The sequence below is a fragment of the Plectropomus leopardus genome, chromosome 10, assembly GCF_026936395.1.
Source record: "Plectropomus leopardus strain MGB_pleo_1.0 chromosome 10, ASM2693639v1, whole genome shotgun sequence".
Lineage (NCBI taxonomy): Eukaryota > Metazoa > Chordata > Actinopteri > Perciformes > Serranidae > Plectropomus > Plectropomus leopardus.
This window is the reverse complement of record NC_142185.1, coordinates 17,124,411-17,149,893: the sequence shown is the minus strand read 5'-3', so window position 1 is coordinate 17,149,893 and position 25,483 is coordinate 17,124,411. Positions and strand designations below refer to the sequence as shown.

General features: G+C 38.8%; 1 protein-coding gene across 1 annotated transcript; it reads left to right on the top strand.

Annotated features, from left to right (window-relative positions):
- The first annotated feature begins 246 nt into the window (after positions 1-246).
- Positions 247-12,014, top strand: marchf4b (membrane associated ring-CH-type finger 4b). The gene is made up of 4 exons (XM_042494968.2): positions 247-672; positions 8,347-8,502; positions 9,635-9,827; positions 11,426-12,014. Exons 1-4 carry the CDS (start codon positions 247-249, stop codon positions 11,839-11,841), a joined length of 1,191 nt encoding a protein of 396 aa, XP_042350902.2. The 3' UTR covers positions 11,842-12,014.
- The last annotated feature ends 13,469 nt before the right edge of the window (positions 12,015-25,483 follow it).

Below are 25,483 nucleotides of genomic sequence, written 5' to 3'. Positions count from 1 at the left end.
ATTTGTTTGCCTTTTGGATTTACATTCTCGTGGGAACACAATAAAGGACTTTCAATTAGAAATATCAACATAGAAAACTAAAAGGCTGCTTTGAACCCCACAACAAAAGCTGGAAAACGCACCCCCACTATCCCATCCCACGGCATATGAAGAAGTGTTTGCTCATGACGGGGACACATACAGTACGTGCTGTTTTCTTCCAGCACCTTTGCATGGTGCTGTGAGTTTGTGGCCGGATACAGCCTGATGCTGCGCAGCCAGGGCATGCTGAAGAGCCGCTGTTGCGTCCTGCTCGGTGACCTGAGGGTGCTCCTTCTCGGGCCACCGGCACCGCCGACACCGCTGCCTCCGCTGACCCCCATGAGCGTCCAAGGAGCGGAAAGCCATGAAACAGGCGTCCCCGTCCCCGACAACAACAACACGTTAACGCGGAGCCACCAGCACGCCGGGGAACGGGTTGCCCCACCTGCAGCGGGAGCCACCGGGCCACCGGGCGGAGAGCGAGCGGGCTGGGTTGATGCTGCAGAGCTGTCGGCGGCCCTGCGCGGCTGCAGCAGCTCCTCTGATGACTGCTCAAAGGGCAAACTCGAGGAGAGGTTCTCCCTCACCAGCTACACGGAAAGTGGCTTCAGGACTCCGGTGTGCCGGATCTGCTTCCAGGGACCAGAGCATGTAAGTCGAGGAAAAACCTGTTTACAGAAATGTTTAAAAAAAAAAGGACGTATGTCTCTTTGATCTATGAGTTATAACATAAGCATACATTCTCTGAAATTTTAGTCGAATCTGATGGTTTTGTGTTTATGTTACTTGTTCTATGTTAACTAAAGACTAAAGCAGTTGATGGAAATGTTGACCATTTAGATTAAAAAAAAGCATCCCTTCCTGGCAGAGCCACTGTTACATATAGAGTTTGTATCACATTAGGCGTGCAGGACAATATTGGCACGTCATTGGTATCAGGAGACATTGGCTTTAAGATGAAATATCAGAATTGTCCAACATGCTGATTTCTGTCAATATCACAAATTACATTACATATATATATATATATTAAAAAATCATTGTATTATATGTCTCCATCTGCTGGTGGGCCATCACAAATATGCATAATACGACGTTAACTCTTCTACAGAAGAGACTTGATGATCAGTAAAATTAGTTGGGAAGAAAGTGGATATGTCTGTATTCTGATATATTTCGCTATATTGGACAACGGCAAAAAATCCAGTATCATGCATCCCTGTATCACATGACAATGCACTGGTCAGACTTCTTTTCCTGTGAGAAAACCCACTCCCAGTGTCTTATTAGGGCATTCGCACAGCTTGAGAGCCCTCTGAGCAGGGATCCCACTGCATCCTGCACTCATCCCTTTGCATGGCTTGAAAAGACAGCTATAGCTAACAGTGGGAGGATAATGAAAGACCTTGTCCCCATGGTTGACAAGTGTGGAGGATACACAGAGATGCAGTAACAACTCATTACAGCCAAACACTGTGAATTCATATCGAAGCATTACATGCGTGAAAAAATCAAATAAAAACCTCTCACTCTGCTGCTCACACGCACCACCTGGAAACAGCAAAAAAAAAAAAAAAATCATAATGTGCACAGAACAGGAGGGAAGAGCCTTCACACTGCGTCCCTCTGTCTTTGGGGCCATGTTGATGATAATGTCACACTACATCAATCAGCAGAGGTAAAATCTGAAGGAAGATGGCAAAGATGTGCAGCAATAAATAATATTAAATTATATCAGAGAAGCAAGCACTTAGCAATTTGCAGACGCATTAGTTACAGTGTTCGACAGAGCATTTGAGACCACACTGACAAATATGTCACACCTCACCAATTGGTAACAGAGGTAGGGAGGTTAGCAAAAGTGAGAAGCAAGGTGTAAAACATAACTTTTTATCCGGCGGTCTGTACTCATGGCTGCTTTGGCGTTAACCGAGCAGCAGATTTACTGTATCATTTCATGGTCATTGCACTGTGTATGGTCTGTAATCTCTCTATGTTTCATCAACTAATTACTCCAACAGCAATTCTGTGCATCATTCTACCTCTGAGCACAGACTTTGTAATTATCACTGACACGGGGTCCAGTTGTGAGATTGGAAGACAAGGCCTCACCCTTGTTTTTTCAAAAACTCCAGATAGTCAGCACACTCTGCAGTGCATACAAAGTACCGGCTTCGAAATTCGCAGTGTTTCCCATGGCCTCCTCCAACTCATCTTATCGATGCTTCCTTGAGACATTGCAGCTAGTCAATAGCACTTGATTTCATGCCGTCTTATCATTATGCAAGTTGTTATCCATCACCGGCGTTCCTTTTTCTGTCGTCTCTGCTGTTGGTTTGGGCGAAGTCCAGATATGGATCTGCTGAGGTGTAAATGGGTACAAGGAGAATGATGCTCCATTTGAAAAGAGAGATGAGTGGACTGTCTGTGTGTCACTGTGTGATACAGGCAGTGGGGACATTAGTTATCCTCTGTTCTCCCTTAGCCTCCAGGATGTCACATAGACCAAGGCAGCCAGTATCTGATCTGACAATCCACCTCCAAAACACTTCCATCCCCAAGGCTGAGATACTCAAGACAGAGTAAAGAAGGGAGCGAGAGACATTTCTTTCCTCAAGCATCCCACTAGAAAAGGGCCTTGAGTGTCTGACAGAGGCAACCAATGAAAAATGATTGTACTCTGATTTAATATGACACCAAACGGTGTAATAAGTCTGTGTAATCGAAATTCTGCCTGTGTTTTTTGGTGCCATTTTCTTTGAGGTGCCCTTTGTGATTCACAACCAAAGTCCTGCTATTTTTAAAGATAGTTCCCATCTTTCTTTCCAAATTTGTCTTAACGCAGTACTTAAAACAATACTTAATGCGGTACTTGAGCACCCATAGAAAGGCATTGATCACTTTAATCATTCTTCCTCTCCATACTGGCTATGAAGCTATTCCTTCAGAAGTCTGTAAGCCAAATCTTAGTGGATTACGTCCAATGTCTTTTAGTACAAAATTCCCACTTTGTGTTACTCCCCCTTCTTGACAAGTCAGTAAGGAATCAAATAGGCAATGCAATGCCAACAGACTATCATTTTGATATGATATGATTGATTGATCACTTTATTCTGTGTCATGCACACAAACATGTGTCCAACCCTCATTGGTTTACAGGACACTATTACAGTGTTGTTGCAACAATCAATCCAGAATACATGTAATCTTACTGCTCAGTCACCAAACGTAATACTCTGCCTTCTATCCCAGGCCCAACAAACAAATTATGCTCCGTAAAAGGTTCCCTTTCGAAAACATAGCTCAAATTTTTCAAAATCATCCAACTAAAAGAAATGAACATAAATGGAGGCCATTTTACTCAAAAGTACATCCGTTATATCTTTGCGTGCAGGACAGTAAAACAGTAGAATGAAGCTCATTTTCAATTTCTACTGTGTCAGGTATCAACATAAGTCTGTTCTCCTCTGATGTGTAACTGTGCACTTTGGGATCTTTGTTTTTTGTATAAATTATACTTCACGTAAGGTTCTACATTGTAGCTGTTCTTTATGGGACAGTAAGTTCATAATTTTGGTAATAACTACTTGATGATAGCACAGAACAAAGACTGGATTTTGTCCCCCATTGCTTCCATTAGGCTCACACAATAAAGGGATATCTTCAGGACGGAGGAATGATAACTTAGACCAATAACTCTTGCAGTGTATAAAAGGACTTGAGAGTTTTGTATTAAGATATAGAAATCTTGACCAGTTCTATAAGCCAGACTGCTTTTGTTGGAGTTAAATTATTAATTCCCAGACACAAAATGCACAGAATAATGAACAGCTGAGCCAATGTACTTCAGGTTATTCATGTATTTTTTTTATACACGGCTAACTTGAGACATATTTCAGTGCATTGTTGGTTCTATTTCGCTAAAGGTCAGTGAGAAGCTTTACAGGGGGCTGTGACTTGCTTGCATGGAGCATTTGCTTTATTCAGGCTCATGCTTTCACACTTGATCTTGACTTCGTCCCTCAAAGAATAAGCAATTTCTGTGCTAGGTTTTAGATCATAGAGATTTTCAGGAAACAGTCGTGTAGTGCACAATCTTATAACAAAGATATATAAAGAAGTGATATAAAAGTAATTTAAAGAAATAAAGAAAAGTCATGTTGTGTATGAGGGATCCTTCCCCTGAATAGTCATGCACTATTACATCGAATTGCCCTTTGGGGCTTCTGCTGCCCTGTCCTTACTTGAGCTGCATGTTGAGAATACGTGAGTCCCTGCTGCTTAGAAAAAATGTCATCTTTCCCTCCTAAATCATAACACAGATAATGCACTCACACAGTGTGTTTGTCTGAGACACAATGAGAAGCCTCGAGGGGGAAAGTTAGCATCATTCTTTCTATATGGCCCCACAGTGCAGAGGCATTATGCTTTCTGTGCTCCATCATATGTACATAGGACGGCTCCTCTGCCATTTGTTGGGAATAGGACAGAAACAAGTTACACAAGCACATGACAGGAGCTGTAGACTCATGAACTTAAATGATACACCTTGGTTGCTCTTTTATTCAGTCATTTCTAAAGGGCCATTAACTGTTACTGTAGGCTTAATGGTTCCTGTAAAATAAACAACGAGTGGAACGTCCTTTAGCTTATATTTTATGGGCAGTCATTTCAGGTAAAGAAATGTGAAATCACATGACCTTTAATTCATTTTTTTTTAGCTTTTCCCTCTAACTTGTTGGACATGGTTAAAATGCGCATATGAAGCTGTTTTCAAATGACTCCATTATTGCAGGGACTAAAGAAATGCTTTTGGCCTGAATGTCATTGGCTATTGTAAAAAAAAAATCACTTTTATTCGGTTTCTGTGGGAGCTAGTTTATTATACCACAATTTCCCTTCGCCTAGAGTTAATGGAGTTCACCTGCATTGATTCCAGACCCTTAAGAAATGTGAATAGCCATCTCTAATTTAGTTTCATGTCATTATATACATTTGGAGTGGATCCAATTTTATAAAGAGAAAATTAGGTGCACTGAGGTGTTTTTAGGATAATGCAGCACAGAGTAATGAAATAACACAGCCAACACTATCAGTCTTAAAATCTTCTTATTACATTGTTCTCGTGTGGTTTTGTTTTTTGTTTTTTCTTTTTTTTGAATGATCATTGCTGTTTGATCAACAAAAGGACATTTAGTTATCACTTTCTGTATGCGTGGGCCGTAATGCCACATTTGTTATCAGTCTCTCTTGCTCTCTCTCCAGCCTCAGTTGTACTGGAGTGATCTAGGTTTCAGCTCTTGGCTGCAATCAGGCCAGTCACAGTGAGCGGTCTGAGTCCCACTGGACACGGCAGAAGTGTTCTGGTGCTCCTGCCAATACACTCCCACCCTGGCCATCTGTAGATGGGCCTTTTCTCCTCTAACTCCCTGCTTTTTCCCTCCCTTCTCCTCGACCAGGGTGCTGCTCCGTCTGTCAGAGATGTCAGCACAACGATGCCGTGGAGAAATAATCTGGAAACTCACTGCGTTTTGCATTTCTTCCCACAATCTCTGTGCCATGTTCGCGGTAGACAGGGACAGGGGATATTTAATATTGAATTAACAATACCTTGGCTCAGAAATTGAATGCCTTGTCTTAGGGAGGAGGAGAGCTTTCTTGCTGCAGAGGGGGTTGGCTAATTCATTTTTTCATTCACTACAGACTTTTTGTTCAATCCCATTAAGATTAAAACATCTATACAAGAAGGTCATGCTTTGAATTTTATAGATTCAAGTTTCTTTAACTGCAGGTCAGGACCTTAGAAGGGTGGCAAGCCTACATCTTTTGGGTCATTATCTATATCTAATATGACATGACTGGTAATCTATTTTAATGAGTTTTGGGAGTTTGGGGTGAGAGATTCTAAATGTCTAAAATTCTCCTCAGGCTGAATACGGTTTAAGAATAATGGCTGGTTATGAATATGGCTGAGCACATACTGCTGTGTAGTGAAAACCGTATGATGCTACATTTTGTGATTTTCTTGTTATCGTGTTAGCTGATTGGTTTCAGAGTCTTATTCTTTGATTTTTCTGACCAGTCAGACACCACCGGATCAGCTCAAAGCACATGTTGGCCAAGTTAAAGATAAGGCTAAATCTCACCTTTTACACCTGACAGCAATGACATTCTCCTTTTCAGTAATGTTTTGCAAAAGGAAAGAGCGTTCACAAGTCTCCCATGCCTTTCTCTACCACTGTTATTTTCTTTTTTTTGTTGTTGTTGTGGCAATCTCTACATTGTTTTGTTCACTTAAACATTAGTATTCCTATTATTACCATTCGAGTGGTCATCGGTCGCTTGACAATGTGCTGTCATTTGTCACTTCTGTCAGCTATCAACCAGCTGTGGATGTGTGATGTATCTGCCGTTGCACAGAGGATTGTGGGTCAGAATAGCCAGAGAAGCATGCTGGCATGCATTCTGCAAAATCCGACCAGATGTAGTTAGAACATCCTGGTATCTTTGGCATACCGGATGTTGTTTGTTGTTTTTTGTCATACTATACAGTATAGTAGTATTTGTATTGAAATGCACAAATGTTGTTTCTGCAATTTAAGCCCACGTTGGTAGAAAGATGTTTCATCATATTGCTGTAGTTTTCGCTCTTAAAATGATCATGTAGAGAAAATGCAAGCAGCACTGTTTTCATTTTCACTTTGGACCGTTTCTCTCTGTCTGCCATGACTCCTTCTTGTTGTAAGTTTCCAGCAGCATTGACGCATTAGTTTGATATCATTATTTTGCAACGTACAACTGTCAAAAAAAAAAGCAAACAAAAACCAAAACATGCCGGCATCAACAAAAGCAATCGATAAACTCAGAGGTTTCTGACGGTCCAGACAATTTGGAGCGGTTCTCAACTGGAACTATTTCTTGATTCCCATTCCTACTTTCAGCTACTTACCGCTTGAAGATGTAGACTCCTGCAGCCGAGAGGTTAACCTAACTAGTTAATGTGGCTTTCAGTTAAATCAATTATACGTTGCTATCACTAGTCCAATGTAGGGGACATTTTAGACCCTATATTTATACCTTATTTATTCATAATTTTTTCATTGTTTTTATTTTAGGGTTTGGTTTTGTAGTTTAGTACTGTTATTGGGGGGGTATTTATTACATATTTACCATTTTGAGTAGCACTGGGATACTGGGATCTTTTATCCTCTTGTCATGTTTTATCCTGTATGTTGTGTCAGTGGATGCCTTGTCCTTTATACTGCAAACCAAACCTACCTGAGTAAGTAGTAAGTAAGTCAGTTATACTAACATCCTGACTGACTGCGCAGAAATGTTATCTCAAGATGACCAGTATGACAAGTAACCATGTCTTGCACAATGACTGTACCAAATATTGGATGCTGTTCAAAATGTCCTTGTGAATACAAAGACAGAGCAGCCAGACACATTTTACCTTTAATAAAGATCAGGTGCAGGCGGAGAGAGGCGCTGAGAACAGAATCTGGAGGAAGGAAGAGAAAAGGAGAAAATTAAATGTTTTTCTATATTTGGTCTGAAGTTACCATATTTACAACTACAAAAGAATATTTACGTATATGTGACAGCTGCAGTAAAGGTGTACATTTAGCGCTGTATTTTGCAGCGTTGTTGGGGTTTGCTCTTTGATAAAAGCCTCAGTGACTAATCCTCCACGTTTCAACTGTATTAGTAATCAAGCATTTTGCCTGTCAACTTGGTGTGAGGCAAAGCTTTCATTTCACACCTGAACTGGTGTTCTGCTATAATATGACAGTGCTATAATGTGTAGTGCTGCGTGCACTCTGTAAGCGTGCCTCTGTGTGTGTGTGTGTGTGTGTGTGTGTGTGTGTGTGTGTGTGTGTGTGTGTGTGTGTGTGCACTTGCCTTACTGTGGATACAAAGCTCCCAGAAAATCAATAAGCCAGCACAAAGAAGTGCAAAGAAATATAAATGTATGGATGGTGTAACCTGTAGTTTAAAGGGTTAGCTGCAGGGAGTAAATATGATGAGAAAACAAAGGATTATCAGCTGGTTGATGATTGCTTTAGGGTGATAATTACAAATCACAACTTGAGTCCAGTATTATGAGGCATAAAATTGTAGCAATTTTCTTCTTGTTTTGGTCGATGCATTTCATTGTAATCTGTATACTTCTGCTGAAAACAAAAAAAAGAATGTATGACTGTCCAAGCATGGTATTCAGTGAAAGTAAAAATATGGAACATATATGTATGCATTTAAAGGATTAAAATAATGAAAAGACCTTGCCCTTGGTTGCTGGTATTGATTAACTGTCTTCCACAGGGGGAGCTCCTGAGCCCGTGTCGGTGCAGCGGGTCAGTACGCTGCACCCACCATCCCTGCCTCATCAAATGGATCAGCGAGAGAGGTTCCTGGGCCTGTGAGCTCTGCTACTACAAATATCAGGTCATTGCCATCAGCACCAAGAATCCATTACAGGTGAGCTGTGGGTGTAAAGGGCACCCGGACCGTAGTCATTTAAAAGGAAAAGTGCTGGATGAGAAGCCAAGATTTTATTACTGTGTGTGAAAATATTTACAGAGTGGTGATCATGAGCAAGTTATTGTAGGTTCTTGGAAATCCAAGTTTGTGGCGAGTTAACATTACGATGAGAAACTCATCGTAAAGTACAAAAATGTCTGTTTTGCCATCAGGAGAATTGCTGGGGTTTATGAGCGAAGGGATGGATCGCCTCAGGCCCCTCTCCACTGGGACTCATTTGGATGCATTTTTGGTTTTCAAATCAAAATTTATTCGGGACAAAACACCATTTTCAGGAATCACACTGTCTTGACTGCAGCTCTAGTTTTGCTCTGATCATCAACCGAGCTCTGAAAATGAAAGCTTTTGAATTAAACAAGGCTTTCCCTCTGATCTCTAGAACAGAAAGATTGCAGAAGCAACTTTTCTCTCAGTTTTAGTGGAGAGTGATTGGACATAGATTTTTTTTTGGAGGTTCTTCCAGGCAGCACTGATGTGTGAAATACCGCTTTGTGATTTTGTGCTTCATATATAGCTTTAATCTTTATGTGCAAATGCTAAAAAAATTACAGTTACAAATAACTCAATAACTCACATTTTTTGCATTTGCATATATGCAAAACCATACAAAAAATTACATGAAAATTAGTTTAAAAAAGAGGAAAATTAAAGAATTCCAGTGAGAAATGTCCACAAAACTACATATATCATTATGATGACTACATATTTAAAATAATTTCACAGAAAAATATGTATACTGGGGTTTTTTTCTTTCCTTCCTTCCTCTTGATTTTTTTCCCTTTAATTTTGGTCTTATTAAGTTGCTCCTTGCTTTCTAGCCATGTTTTTGAAAGAAGTCAAACCAGTTTCTTAATGTTTTAAAGGGTTCATTTATATATATTTTTTTTAATTTATGTTTTTTAATCAGTGATTGTATCCATTGACTGTTTCTTTCCTTTGTTTGTTGTCACTCTTAACGTACTCATTCTCTTTTTTCCTCAGTGTTTTTCCAAGTATTCACTAAAGTTAACAGAGAAATGAGCGTGGAGAACAAAGAGCTGAGCGGTTTGTGCTCTGTGTCTTCCTGCAGTGGCAGGCCATCTCCTTGACAGTGATCGAGAAAGTGCAGATAGCAGCAGCCATTTTGGGCTCGCTGTTCCTGATGGCCAGCATCTCCTGGCTGGTGTGGTCGTCCTTCAGCCCGTCAGCCCGCTGGCAGCGGCAAGATCTGCTTTTCCAGATCTGCTACGGCATGTACGGCTTCATGGATATCGTCTGCATCGGTGAGCTGCTATTTCACATTGATTTAAAATAATTTGATCCTCATTATTCCTCCTGGAATTGATGTGTGCTTTTTAAGACTGAAAATGATATTTAGGGTGTGCAATCAGGTACATTATGCATTCATCACACGAAACAAACATAATGTCCAAGGTTTTTAGTAGAGTCAATAATTATTCCCGCCGGGCATGGCATTAAAAGTTAACACTATTGACAATCAATACAACCAATATTTACTGTTATTTCATGTCAATATGAATGTGTGGAGTCTTGTCTTATTACACTGGCTTGTATTTGTATTGCACACGATTTGTTTGGCCACTTTTGTCAATATTTATTGCGGTTTTCACTATATTACAGTTACTATATTAAAGATGAAATGCCCAGTCACAGCTCAGTCACTCAATCAATTAAACAAAAATTCAACTTTTGAACAAGAAGCATTCAGTTATTGCAGGAACTTGAGTGTTAGTCATAGCATATATGAAAATCTGTTTCAAGGTGCAATGCCAAATTCAGGCAAACTCTGCATTAATATAACACAACGGGGAAAAAAAGATGCATGGACACATTTTTAACCATCTTCTGGATTTGTGTGGGTGTCCAAATTCAAACTAGTAGCAGCCCCTTAAAGCCGGCTGTCCTTCTCTGGAGCCCGGGGGCCTGCATGTTTTGGATGACTGTGTGATGGCATCTCACATTAAGAAAACTCTAGCTGCCACTGCAGCAGACAGCAGGATAAGAGGAAGAGGAGATTGATTGTCTCCGGTTTGGTGGCGAGGATTGACTGTGGAGTCATTAACTCTGCACTTTACAGAGATTAACTTGTCACCTGGCAGACATTAAAGAGCAAAGACCAGACTTTTACTTATCCACAAAGTTGGAGTGGGAGAGACACAGAAGTGAAGAGGAGAGACAGGATTTCATCAATAAACTGTAAATATAGAAGAGGCTGTAAATTATTATATATCCATTTTTAGCAGACTGCTGCAGCGCAGAGCTGTTACTTCTTACATAAGAGAACAATACTTTTGCCATTAGTTATAAAAGGTAATTTCAATTAAAATGTGTTTGCTATATGATGATATAGTTCTGCATACTGGCTGTAGTGGTGACAATGGTATAAAAGGTAATGAGCAAAACATCCCACTCATAAAGTATGTCCCTCTATATCACTTTAAAATGAAAAAAAAAGCAGATAAATCTTGGGGTCCAAGCATCTCCTGTTACAGATTGATTTCAATTTTCCAGATACTGAGTTCAATGAACATGAATCAATAAGCAATTTTAAACTGTGATAAGATGTTATCGAACAGCCCCAGAGAACAGATGCATCATTTGCTAACCTAAATCTAAGAGTGGTGAGTGCTGCTGTGTCATAAGTTGTGCCACGTCTACAATTTTTCCAAGAAATAAAGATCTTATCTCGGGGTTATGGTGCGCTACTTAAAAGATGAGTTGTTTTGTTCTGCTGCTCCCTCAGCTAATACTTCCTGCAGGCTTTAACATCTACTACTGCAGAGATATATATCACTTTGTGGTGTCATTAACACTGCTGCCAGACAGCGACATTGTCTAATTGATCCTCTGATCTCCACAGCACTAATTGTCCACGAGGGACCTTCTGTGTTTCGTATCTTCCACCGCTGGCAGGCCGTGAACCAGCAGTGGAAAGTCCTGAACTATGATAAGTCTATGGACAGCGATGACCTGAAGAACGCCGCTGTGGAGAGGACTCTGTCTCAGCCCAGCCCCGTCTATCAGACTGGGGTGGGAGTGTCCACCTCCACCTCCTCGCTGATGGTGGTAGCCTCCACAGCCGACGGCTCAACTTCTACAACTGTGGTGGCGGCCGCAGGAGGACTGGGAACACATGTGGACCCCAACAGCGCAGTGCCAGACCAACACTGTCCCTACAACATCCTCCACCTCCTCAGCCACCTCAGGCAGCCAGAGGCCCGCAGCCAACCCAACAATAGCACACGAGAGCTGGTCATGAGAGTCACTACAGTCTGAGGAGTCAGATGAGGCCTTATCGCACATGGAGGTGTACGATTTATGAACCAGCTGACAGTTTAAAAAAAAGTCATATCTTAACTGCATTGGATTAATACCATGTTCTTGTTTGTTTCAAAATGCATCTCTGATGTCCTTACATGGATTGAATAAAAGTCGAAGTTGTTTGATTTGCAAAATTGGTTGGAAAATTGTTATTTTGGATATCACGGGGAAAGAATATTTGGAAACAATATACAGTGAGAATCTAAGATCAAAGGTTTCCTTATTATTGATCGAAGGCTTTCAACTGCACCTCAGGTGACACCTCAGCCAGCTCTGTCTGATGAATCAGGACTGTGAGATGTTGAAAAATCCTTTGTAAGAGGACTTTTGAGCTTAGATTCTCTTCACCATTACATTTTTACCTGATCATGTGTCTGTGTTACATAATGATCCAAAAATAACAGTTGAAAGAACTCCCTCAGAATTTATTTTACAATAGAAAACCTTTAGATGTTAAAAGTCGGCAGCTGGATGAATGATAAGCATTTTCATCATTTAATTAAATGCAGTAGTTTATGCGAAAACTGTGACAAACTATTGATACTGATATCTCTGCTTGTCAAATTGATGTTCTGCAACTTTCCTCTATTGTTCACAAACAGTGCATACATTGTGGCCGAGGGTCCAGGTTAACCCTAAGAAACCTGGATGGACATCAATTTTCCTGTGCTGCATTCATACACCTTTCACAAGTATTTAAACCTTTTAACCCTGAGCAGTTGGTAAAAGGCAACAGTCAGCTTAACAAAAAATGTCACGCAAATTGCAAGGCATGAGTCGATTTAAAATAATTAAAAAAAAAAAAAAAGCTTGGGGAAAATGCCATAGAAATATATTTGGGGCCCGAGCACTGAAAGGTACGAGGACTCTCTTGGAATGCAAGAAATTATTATTTTTCCGCCAAATGGATTGTGTTTTTGGAGGCCTAAACATGCTCAAAAACTCATAAATCTTGGTACGCTCTTCCGGACTGGCGAAAAATTTTGTATTTTGGTGTTTTCGGCGCCCCCTAACATGTTGCCCCTATGGAAAGTTCACATAAAGTTTCAGCTACAATTATGAAATTCGGTACACTCATGTATCATGCCCAGACGCACAAAAAAACCTCATGGAACCATCCCTCAAACCCAACAGGAAGTCAGCCATTTTGAATTTTGTGCTAATTTTTGGCGATTTCGGACCTCATACTTTTGTCGTCTTGTCATACAGGATTCAACCAATCGACTTCAGAATTGGTGTGTCCATTCTCAACCCCTTGGTGATGAAAAAAAAACCTTTTAAAACTTTTATGGTTTTTCACATAATGTGGCGTACAATTTTGATGTCTCACATACAACAGGAAATTGTTGTACATTTGGTGTACATTGTCCAATCTGCCTGAAACATCGTAACTTTGATAAGGGTCCTGCCCTGAACACATCTGTATGACAATTTTTGCTAGTCGTAATAGCGCAACCTACTGGCAACAGGAAGTAAGCCTTGAGGGACAATTATTGGATTTACATGATATTAATATGGTTTGGTCTACAAATTATGTATACCGAGATTTCTTGGAAATTGTGTCCCCTCCACTGCCACCTAGTGGCCTCCGGAAGTACTACATAATGTGAAATATCTCACCCCAGAGTCCAAACTCTCTGCATGCATTATTCCCAGAGATAAGCGACTGTGTCAGTTGGAGTTCCGCAAGGAACCCCGACATGCATGGGGATGCGAGGGCCCTTTAAATGTTGCTTGCAGCTTTAATTATAATTATTATTGCATATTTGAAATAATTTCACTGAACTGTTGTAATTTTAAGCACCTTTTTCATGCAATTCATTTTTCTTTTTAAACTTTCCCGTGTTTTTGTTTGTTTTGTTCTTCTTTTTTTAAACTAATTTTTTCTTTAATTTTTTAAAAAAACTTTTTTCTAATTAATGGGCCATTTCATCTTAAGTTTCTCATTGCCTTCTTTCCATGTTTTCGAAAGATATCAAGCCAATTTCCCAGGTTTGAAAAGGTTAAACACCTGGTGTAGGTCAAAAGATGGCAGCAGAGATAGTAAGAATTGCAGCTGCTGACTGTAAGCTGGGGAAATGTATAAAGAAGCAATAACTAAAATCTTGTTGTCATTTGAAATGACAGGCAAGTTATGGACCAGTAAACAGGCAGACTAATTAGCAAATCTTATTTTCAACTAAGTCAATGCCAGTTTGATGCACTGGTTTATAATAGGTCTTTGACAGACACTTTTTTGTTCTGGTGTTTTCTTTATAGACAACAAGTTATGCACTTGTTCTTTTCAGATCACAGGGTTGTTTTTTTTTTGCTCCTTCTTTATAAAATGGGCTATTTTACAGTATTTCTAACAATACATCAATATACCATTCATCCATGCAACAATGGGGGAAAACCTTACACTAAGGAAAGTCATCAGCTAGTTTGCTTAACTGCTTTGTCAGTTTGTCCATGCATGGAAACACATTTGTGCTCCGGAGCAGTGGTGTCACTTGCAGTACATTAGGTGCATATTCGTGTTCGCATTTGGCTCACAAAGCTGGTGATTTCCCCATCTCTTGGCTCTCACATTCAGATATGCTCTTTGATATTTCTCCAGAGCTCTTGTTTCATGTCCATGAAAGATCAGTTTCATCCCAGGGGACAGTAGACCTCTAACGCATGTTGTAGGAGGGAAGAAACACTGTTAAAAACATGCTCATAGTGGGACGGATATGGGGGAGGTTTATTTATGTTACCTATTTTTTCCCACAACTTCAGCAGACTGACACTGATGCTGTGCATGCAAAAAAGCCCCACTGTGCATTACTACAGTCTTAAATTTGGATGCAGTCTTCTAAAAAACATTTTGATGTTAATATTATCCATTACAAGCAAAAAAAGAAAAAAAGCTGATCATAGTGTGAAATATTTTTCAGGAGCTCTGCCTCAGATGCCTTTGAGCCTTTTCCAACATGCATTACATTAAAACACATCATTAGCTTAAAAATACATCTGATATGAATGAGGAGCTTAATGTCATGCAATCTATTTTTTATTCCTGTCGGTTTTTGCAATGCAGCAGCACTCTGTAACCTTGTCTCATCAATATAACACTTAACTTGTTAAACAAATATCTTAACTGGAAACAAAGTAGTGCATTACCTGCTCTCAGTTTACCCTTTACTATCCCTCCTAATTAATCTGCACATTGCCTGGTGGATGTGCACCCCTGCTGTTCCTCGTCATAATCAAATGCCAGGAGTACAGTATCTGCAGAGAATCAGGTAGCACCATGATTTTCTGATGAATTATTTAAGCCATGAAGTGCTGATATCAATAGGTGGGAGCTGCTGTATAGAACCAGCTTGCAAAGAGCTTGGAGGTCGTGGAGAGTTCATCATGAATCTGCTTGCCTCAGTTCTCCTCACACCTTCTCTCTTTGAACTCACAGGCGCACACACACGACGTAGCTTTGATAACAACTCAAAAAAAGCCCAAATGCATAGGAATTTTGCACCTGGATGGAGCACGCCTCCAGCAGTTTAATTATTTAACTGCGCTCAGTTGAACATGGTTAGATCATTTGTATTTCATGCTTAAATAAAATGCTGAATGTTGAAATTTACGTTGGAGCAAAGAGTGGGAGAGTGCTTTCGGTTGAGCCAGGCAAACAATTTAGACAGTGCTAAATATTCCTTACATTTTCTTCACAGTTTTCTAATATGCAGCGTCTATAAATTTGTGGCTCTTTTGATATTTTTGTTCTAGCACACTCTTTGTAGTGACGCCACATACAAAAAATAGATTGTTGAAAAGCTAATTTTCTGGTCCATCAGTTCAAGCTCATGTTAGCTGTCTGAAGTTTTGCTGGTAGGTAGCACAGGTGTCCAAAGTGTCTCTACTTCATTTATATAGCAAAGTTCTTTGCCCAACAAAGCAAAGATACCCCAGAGGCAATATAACAATAGAAGCCATAGAAGCCAAACAACACTGCCCAACCAAAGGAATTCAGGTAGCATTACATGAGATCAGACGCAGGCAGATATTACAAATGGAGATAACACCAATTTAAAAACATGCCAATAAAAGCAAATGCAATAAAAGGAAAAACAACAAACACAAAATAATAATCTAAAAAAATAAGTACCCTCAAGACAGATTAAAAAGATGAACAAAAAATGATTAAAAATGTGATGATGTCACATAAAAGCAAGCCTTACTTATAATAATGGGTTTAAAGAGTGATTAAAAAGAAGTCCCTGATTCTCTGAACTTTATCTCCTCAGGCAGGTCATTCCAAAGCTGAGGGGCCCTGATGGCAAAAGCACAATCACCTTTAGATTTAAGCCTCGGCTTTGGAATAACTGGAAGGGCACTACCCGGATCTAAGGCTGCAAACTGGCTCATATGGTTCAACATTTGTGTTATGGAGCTTAAGGCCAGACCAAGATAAGCTTTAAAAGTGATCAGCAAAATCTTAAATTCAATGCTAAAATGAACAGGAAGCAATAGAAAGAAGCCAGGATTTGGGTGATGTGACGTTATCTGTTAGAACCAGTGAGAAGCCTAGTATTCTTTAAAGTTCCTTCTTTCCTGTTGCAACTTAACAAAAAATGCACAAAAATATGAAAAAGGCCTTTCCTAGTTAAATAACTGAGAATGTTTTGAATGTGCAAAGTTCAACTACGTAACATTTTTACCTTTAGAGTTGTTGTTATTAACTAAATTTCATTTTGCAAAACTAAACAAACTAACTAGCCTATCAATAAACCTATGGGTTACATGTAGTCTATACTTACCACACTGAGCTGATGTGCAACAAAAAGTCTCAAAAGATCAGCCTAATCCCATTTCTCAGTATTTTAATAAAATAAAATAATTTTAAAAAAAGTTTTCTTTTTCTCATACAAATGTGTGAACAATTGATATTGTAAATATAAAAATAAAAATAATAATAAATTTAGAAATATTTAGGTTGCAGATATTTTTTTTTATCCTAAACACTGACCAGCTGTCCCTGGGAGACAACATTTTGGGAAAATGTACTTCTTGTACATTTTTTTAAAAATTGCCTTTCACAAGTGTTTCCCACAAAATGAGAATCTATCTTTGAGTGGTGGGGTGGATAACTGATCAGCAGATCCAAGCAGATCGATAGATGGGAGGGGAACTGCTGCAGAATTGTGTTTTTAGACGCAGTGCAATGATTTCTTCAATTTCATTTTCACTGGGCCTGTCTTTCGGCTGCTCCATCTGTGCCCAGAGTACACTCTGCGCTTCGAGAGTCCAAAACTATAGAATTCATATGTGGCAGCCTCTAAACAGCTTGATAAATTGTTAGCAGACACCTGCATCTGTTCAGGGACAATCTTATGTTATTTACTATTGAAGTAGTCTGTGAGTATTGGAACGTCATTTTAACGCTGATACAAAAATGTCCCTACTGACCCTGCTCTCCCCTACAAAGTCACACTTTTAATGTTGTATTTTCAGTTTAGTCATGTCTGTTCCCTTCAGTGTGTGCTTTTCATTACCATTCATAGTTGTCAGGTTTCATTTAATCTCTGAATAACCTCAGCAATTCTACGATCAGACATGATTATATTTCTAGTTAAATTTAACATAAAATAAAAGCTACTGGTGGTGATTTTAAAAATTTAGATTGAAGGAATACCAACATAAAGTCTTTCATGAAATTTATCTATTATATTTCCTATCACATTTAAAAGCTTTTAATATTTCTAACATCTCCGTTAAAGCAAATAATTGAGGCACTTTTGCAGTGCCTGATCGTGTGAAACTCATAGGATGCAGTGATAGCAGGCGGGTTGTCTTTCTCCTGGTTGGGTGTATAAAAGCATTGTACACATAACTTTCATCTGCAGAAAATTGACCCAAAAAGGATTTTTGCAGACTATATACAACACTGAACCTTCTGAACTGGGTAAATTGCATACAGCTAATGTGCTATTCATGCAGGTCATCTGAAGTCTGAATCAGAGGGGCAGAAAACAGCGCTTTCATTCCCTGCAACATCTTCTGCCTGTGAAAATGAAAAGGAGCATTTTTGAAGTGCTGCTCATTTTTGTTGAGGTGAGATGAAATGAAAGAGGCGAGAGGCATCGATGGTCAGTGACAAAGAAGGGAAAATTTGAAGGAGAGGCAGCCTTAACACTTACGGACGCCTTCTTTTTGAATGCAGACACATACATTCCTCCCTCTTCAACTGTTCAGGGTCCGAGGCTGCAGAAGCCTGACGCAGATTATAGATAGATATAATATATACTTTATATAGATTTTTTTTTTTAATGGGCAATTTAAAGGTTCCAGTTCAACTCATACATTTGTTGGACATACACATAGGAAGGAACTCCAAACAGAAGCTCCAGACCAAAGTCTCACACCCACAACTTTCTTGCTGTGAGACGACAACCACTTCGCCATCACCATGCAGGGACTTTAAATCTGAAACCACCCATTACTTCTAGTCATTACTTTATCTAGGAAGCTTCCATTGTGTAGAAATAGACTTTTACAAGCGAGGAACCAATTGAGAAGATGAAAGGCACTCTGTACTTCACTTGTCATAAAAGATCATCAGTAACAGAAACGATTCTCAGTAACATCTTTTCTGTAGCTTGTGTTCTCCCCCTGGTGGCATATTGGTGTACTGCTCTTGAGGACTTTAAATTTAAACTAAAGTGGCAAAATTTGAGGTGAGGGCAGCAATTTCAACTCGTATTTAGCACTTTCAGCATTGCTATATACTTTGTACAATTGCGATAATGCAATTACAACCACAAGCAGGAGTTTAATGTCTTAAGGGTAATTTCACATGACACATGGGATGTGTTTGTAAATAGAGACCACCCTGCTCGCTGAAATCGATTTTTCTTCTAAGTGAGAAAAAATGATGAAGAGCAGTTCGGGCATCACTTGTGGTGGAAAGTAATTAAGTGCATCTACTAAACCACTTACTCCTTAAATATGCTTCACAGACATATGCAAAGAAAGAAAAAGAATGACATGACACCAGTGTCCTCAATGATAGCTTGAGTGCTTACTTTTTAGATTCAGATATTTTGCAGAAAAAATATGATGCAATGTTATATATTATATCTGACCAAGCCTATAAAGTTTGTTCTTCCTCCACAAGCTGCATTACTAAAATACTGTGCAAATATCTATAAATACTTCAGTATTAATGATCCAACATTAAAATATAGAGTCAGAGTCAGACAAACTCATGCTATATAATCCAAGTCTCATTTATCCAGTCATATTGCTCACTGCTTGCTACACATACGCATTTTCAACCTTACTATTTAAAACTATATTGAAAGTGAACCTTATCCATGCTGTCTTCAAAGCCAGACTCCAATACTAAAATGCATGTGAATGTTTGGGAAGTACTAAGCAGACAAGTGGATAAATGAGACTTGGATTATACTGCGCAAGTTGTGTAAGAGTTTGTGAACAAATGTTTTGATAGAGTTTGCTGTTCTGAAACGTGGTCCCCAATAAATCAATGTATGTTTGCCCTTTTTCATGACGGCATGTAAGAAAAACACTGTTCCTCTGAAGTTCAAATCAGCGTGGTATGAATAATTGATTTACAAATAAATATTTTGTGGGTGAGGTATTCCTTTAAAGCAGGACTTTTACTTGTAATAGAGTATGTTTATATTGTAATTTTGATTTATTGACTACAAAATTCCAATATAAAATGATCAGACTTTGTCAAGTAAAGAACGACTAAGTCCTGGACTTACTTCCATTGTTGTTCCCTGTGGTGGTATTGATGCTTTTTCTTTAAGGTCCAGTGTGTTTGATTTAGGGACATCTAGTGGCGACGTTACTCAACTGAAACCTCTCCCGTGTGCCAATGAGAAAATGCTAATTGCCCTATCTAAAGCCACTGTTTGATTAGTCCGTTTCGGGCCACTGTAGTAACAACATGGCAGATTCTGTGGAAGACGCTCCATGTAAATAATTCCAAGGTAATGAAAGCACAATGACTCTTAGTTTATTAACTGTGTTGATTAAAACACACTTAAGAGTTTTACAAACCATTTCTGCCATTATATCCCTCTAATTCCTACACACTGGACCTTTAAAGTTGTCATTGCTGTGTGATACTTGAGTGCCCTGGTTAGTGAAGGTCATAATAATCATTGTTCCATGTGTCTGTCCTAATGTTGCACAGCTGCTCTACCTGTAAATGCTAATCTGGATGCAGCAGGCTTTAACAAGAGTGTTGCCTGGGAGAAAGAATCTCAGATTGCCTGCCTCTCTCTTAATCGCTCAGTTGCTCGCTCAGCATCTCTTCAGAAATGCACCCCCACCCCACACACACACACACACACACACACACACACACACACACACACACACTTGGGTGCTCTATAAACAGCAGCAGCACTCTGTGAGCAGGTCAATAGCAGTACCACTGCATTTCTCTCACTGAACCCCTGATGAGGGACTTCCTGAGCAAGCTGCCTTTTGAGAGTACATAAACAGACCGCCTCGTATACGCTAATGCATTCCTGCTGATTGTCACACAGTCAGAACTACATTGTGTGACCTGATTAAAATGCAACCCTCAAATTAGGGCACAAGCCAGGAAATGTCCAATCTCAAAAGTGCAGCAGTCTCGAATTTCCCTGTTTAACATGGCTGCCTTGTTTTGTTTGCGCTTTGCACAACTGGGACTCATTCTAAACAACATTGTTTACAGTATCTGGACAATGTTATTAAGTAAGATCTGAATCAGCAACATTATACCATCACCTCCAGATTTGTCTCTCGTCAGTAATCCTGCTTGTAAAAACAACCCAACCCCTTTCTTTATGCTTTTCAGCAATTTTTTTCATTGTTTTTCATTCTTTGTTGTATATTTGACAGAGAAGATTTCACCATCATATTTTAGTGGTGATGCAGATCTGGTGTTTCCAAGTATGGGTATAGCTGCATCCTCAAAGTAATGTGCGTGATCAAAGAACTAGATAAACAGTAGTGGTTTATTTGAGGGTCAAGTCTTTGCTCTCCTTATATGCCCATCTCTCCCAGCTTGCAGCTATGCCCTGCTTCTGCTATCTTACTGGATATATGAGGATTTTCAGTTTTTTAGCCTTATTTTGGTGCATTTGTGTGGTGGTGGAAGAATCCAACTCCATGGACATACCATTGAGCTATTACACATAACTGCCAGTGCTGGACCTAGCACAACTGACACCCTAGGTAAGGTCCCCCTGGTGCCCCACCCCCATTAAAATAAAGTTATTATTATTATTATTAATAAAGTTGAGGTGCACTTGAGATAATTCACAGAAGATTTTTGGGTCTTCTCTCGTTTGCTCTTGCTGGTGGCTGCCAAGTTTGTAACAGCTGAGTGCGTAAGCCTCAACCTCTGCAATTTTGCCAGTGGTCTCTAAAGGTGTGTCAGAGTCTCTTGCTCAAAAAGCTGCTAAACGATCCATTGTGGCTCACAAGAACGTCTGTACACTCAGAAGAAGAATGCAACTTATTGGCCAATATGTTTCAATAGTATGTAGGCCTAAATGTTAGCTAACTTTGCCCCTTGTTGAAGACTGGCGCTTTAGCCTGTTCTGACTATGATGATCATTTACACATGAACTAGATAGACTAGAAATGGTTCCCTTGTCATGGGCTGACTATTAGCATTAGATCTTTGGTTCATATTTCCCTTGTATTTAATGTTTTTGAATGTCTTTATTTTATTGTTTTGCTATGCTGCTTACCTACAAAGTATAAATAACGAACGTAGCTACCATGACGCCACCTCTTGGTCTTTAGTTTTGAAGCCTCGAGTGGCATTTCAGCCAGCACCATCTTGTTTTTTTTTTTCAAATTTGGGCACGAAAGTGGAGCTGTGGCAGAGTGAGGGGTGGACTCAAGTGTTAAACTAGATATGCATAACTCTGGGCCTTAGCAAAATATAAACAGGTGAGTTACATAAAATTCCACTCCAGTGCAGTTATAATGAATGTTAAAATATGCTTTTCTTAGTTTTACCAAGCTGTAAACATTTTTATTTCTGCTGTAAAGTTGGGCATTTTAATATAGTCTAAATGGGATTTATTTGGAACCAGGCTCAAGTGGCCATTCAAAGAACTGCAGTTTTTGGCACTGCAAGATCCACCATTAGTAGTTACCTCTAAAGGAGGGTTTCCATTACTTTTATGCTGACATTTACATATGGTCACACAAGTTATGATCATAAGCCTCTTCAGCAAACTATTGCATTACTAAAAATAATACATAATTATAGCCACAAGCTCCATATTCAGATTAACCCCAGCACTTAATGCATCCCAGTATGAAAAAATAATTTATTATCTTAATGGTTTTAGTCTTTGGTCAGCTATGGGAGAACTTACAGTGAAATTATACACTCCACAGCCTGTTAAGTGCTTTTCATAACATATTCATAAAAGTATATCTGTACTTGCTTTTAAATACTAAAGTTAAATGAAGCATAAAGTTTCAATCCTGAGTAACACTGAGTGACCTCACCACAGTTACTGCAGAGTGCGCACATCTCTGCCCTTGATTTATAAAAAAAAGAGAGAAAAAAAGAAGAAAATAATAAAATTGTGGAGGCATGAAAAGACGGGCAGGTCATCTGTGATAATCTATTTACAGCGTCTGAAAGGAAAATCGTCCTTCAGACAATAACAAATTTGTTTCATGTCTAATGCCAGTGAGAACTGCTCTTTCTGCAGCGCCTCGAGTGCCATTAAATGCAGATACCTAGTAGGCCTGTTTGTGGTTTCTTGAAAAATAAATATTCGGATTTTGAATCAAATTAATGTTATATATTCATTAAAATGTTGGTTACCTGAAGAAGTTAATGATAAAAATGTGAAAATTAAAGTGGTATGAGGACAGTGAGTTTCAGGTTGAAAGCAGCTGATCCGTTACTTGAGGATACAGTGAAGTTTTTGACCACTAGCGGAGCTATGGAGCCATAGTTTTAAGTGAGGCTGATGGTATCACTTTTTTTACCTCTGACCCACAGGGGGAAGTACTGCAACAAGAAATGCAGCAATGTGTGAATAAAGGCAATGACAAAGAAATAGTCAAACATGGATGCGAACAATTTTGGGTAGGTTTTTCAAACCCAGTTTTGAATATGCTTTATGAGGAAGAGAATGCATTAACCCGTTTGTTAGACCTCAAGTATACCTACAAAAAGCACTGGTATAATACAAAGAGACCGGGGTCATGTGGGGCAGGTGAGGAGAACCCCTACCTGTTGGCAACAGAAAAAGTGTGGTTTTAGTTGTGCTGAGTAATTAAAAAAATTATATAATTCTGGATTAATGCCTGCCTTAAAACAGTAGTTCCCACCCCTTTTCTTTTATTGAGTAAACTGATGACCCCCGACTCAGTGACATATTTTATTAAGTGTCATATTATCATTGCTATGACAGTACAGAACCCAAATAGTGAACACAGAATCTGCAGAAAGCTTTGGATTAATTTTGAGCAGATTATATCTTGTGAGAAATGCATCTGTTGTTTTTTTTAGTTTCAAAACTCATACATGGCCTATAGGCTTCTTTGTTTTACAAATTTGGTGTTTTCTTCACCCTGACACCCTGCTGTTTAACTAGTTTTTTTTGGTTGTTTTAACCGCATACTCTTCTAATGCAGGATAAAGCTGTTTTGCAGCGTATTGAAGACTGTGATTACAGCTTGTGTTCATGTCTTTACCACACCCTTATTCTCTGAGATCTTTTTTTAAAAACTTTATATCCTGAATGATAATCTAAACTTTAAAAATAACTTTTTTTTTTTCATTTTTTTCACAGAAAGGAATGAAATCCATAGACATAAGCCTACTTTTTTGTTTGTTTGGGGGTTTTTTTGTTTCCTTTTGTTTCCTTCTCCTTTAATTTTTTTCATCAAATTTTACTGAACACATTCAACACTTGTACATTTGAAATTTGCATAAAACAAGCTGTGTAAAAATAATAATAATAATAATATAAAAATAATTTCAATTGCATGATAAATAAAATATAGGGCCTCTTTGTAGCACTTTTAGTGGGTATACTTGAGGTCTAACAAACAATAATACATACAATAATACAATAGGTTTCTGTTTCAATATACAATTTTTGAGTTTTATATTTTTAAAAGGAGCGCTGAAAGCCTCTCATCCCCATGGATGTATTATAGAGAAGTCCCCCCTGTGACGCCACGGCGCTGTTGGTCACGTGTTGCCCTGCTGCGATTTGATTGGCTAAGTGTTGAAAACTGCTGTCAACAGTTGCACGCAGTTGACAGAAGTGCACATTTTTCAACATCAAATGCTATCATCTACAGCTCAAATATACAGATCCTTTTGAAGAGGAATTTGAGAGTAAACATTCTGGTTTTCACCAGCTGCGGGATATTGATTTAAACCAAATCTCTGGTAAAATAATCACATGTAACTTTAAGTGGTTCTCCAGGTCACAATGGCGAACGTCAGCTTGTCAGTGGAGACCTGTCTCTGTTCCCGGACAGGATGGTAGCCGGTCAACAACATACTGACAGGATCTCAAGCATCTTTCTTAGAGGATTACCAACACAAAAACAACAAGACAGTGCGCTTAGGTTGTCGATTAAAGCTTGCCTTTACGGCTTTATGGTAGCAAACGCCGAAGGCAATCTTCTCCCATGTGCTAATGTCCCATCACAAATTTACCCCAAATGACAGCGCAAACAAACCAGGCTAAAGCAGTTACTTTCATAACAGCAAAACGGAGAACAGGTATGTGCTCAATCGGATTATTGTTAAACGGTGTCGAAAATATTATATGTCAAATTGTGTAATTTCCTGTTTTTCGAATCTGTCCAAAATCGTTTTTGCTCCTTTACCTTTTCCACCAAAAACAGATAACACTGACTAATTAGTGAGACTAATAATTAAATATTCTATCAGGCTATAAGTAAAATTAGTAAAACTGCTGATAAATAGGCTATTCCATTATAAAAAAAAAAAAACAACTTTAAAAGTAGCCTACAGTAAAGAAGTATTAACAGCAGATGTAAAAGTGCTTGTTATGCAGATTGCCCTGTTATCTTATTATATTGCATAGGCTAATAGTGGATTGTTAATACTGGTGCACCAACGTGTAAAGCCAATTTAGCTAGTTTAGATGTTGATTATTTTATATACTATTTGCGTAGTCTATTCTCGTCGAAGAGCTTTATTATTATACTGCATGTTTTGTGTAAAATCTGCTCAGTAGGCTAATAATAATAATGATAATAATAATAACTTAGCACCTTAAAAACAGTTGTCTACAAAGTGCATTGACAGATAAAGCAAAGGCAGGAAATCGGTGAATTATGAAAATAAACATTAACAAACAAACAAACGGAGAAAGGATTATAAAAGTCAAATAAAAAGCCAAGAACAAAATGCGTAAACAAAAGGTCAACAAGAATAAAGCATATTAAAAGAATAAAAGTAGTGAAACAGGCAGATTTCATAAGGCAGTTAAAGTAGCCTACTAAATAAAGCAGTTTTTTTAAAAGAAAATTTAACAAATGCAATAAAAGACGGTAAAAAATAAATTAAGAAATAATAGGTATAAGA

Bases quoted from the DNA above. Each gene is read 5' to 3' on its own strand.
- marchf4b (XM_042494968.2), top strand. From the start codon at position 247: ATGCTGCGCAGCCAGGGCATGCTGAAGAGCCGCTGTTGCGTCCTGCTC. The intron at 8,503-9,634 runs GTGAGCTGTGGG...GTCTTCCTGCAG, and splicing joins GCACCAAGAATCCATTACAG to TGGCAGGCCATCTCCTTGAC. The intron at 9,828-11,425 runs GTGAGCTGCTAT...TGATCTCCACAG, and splicing joins CATGGATATCGTCTGCATCG to CACTAATTGTCCACGAGGGA.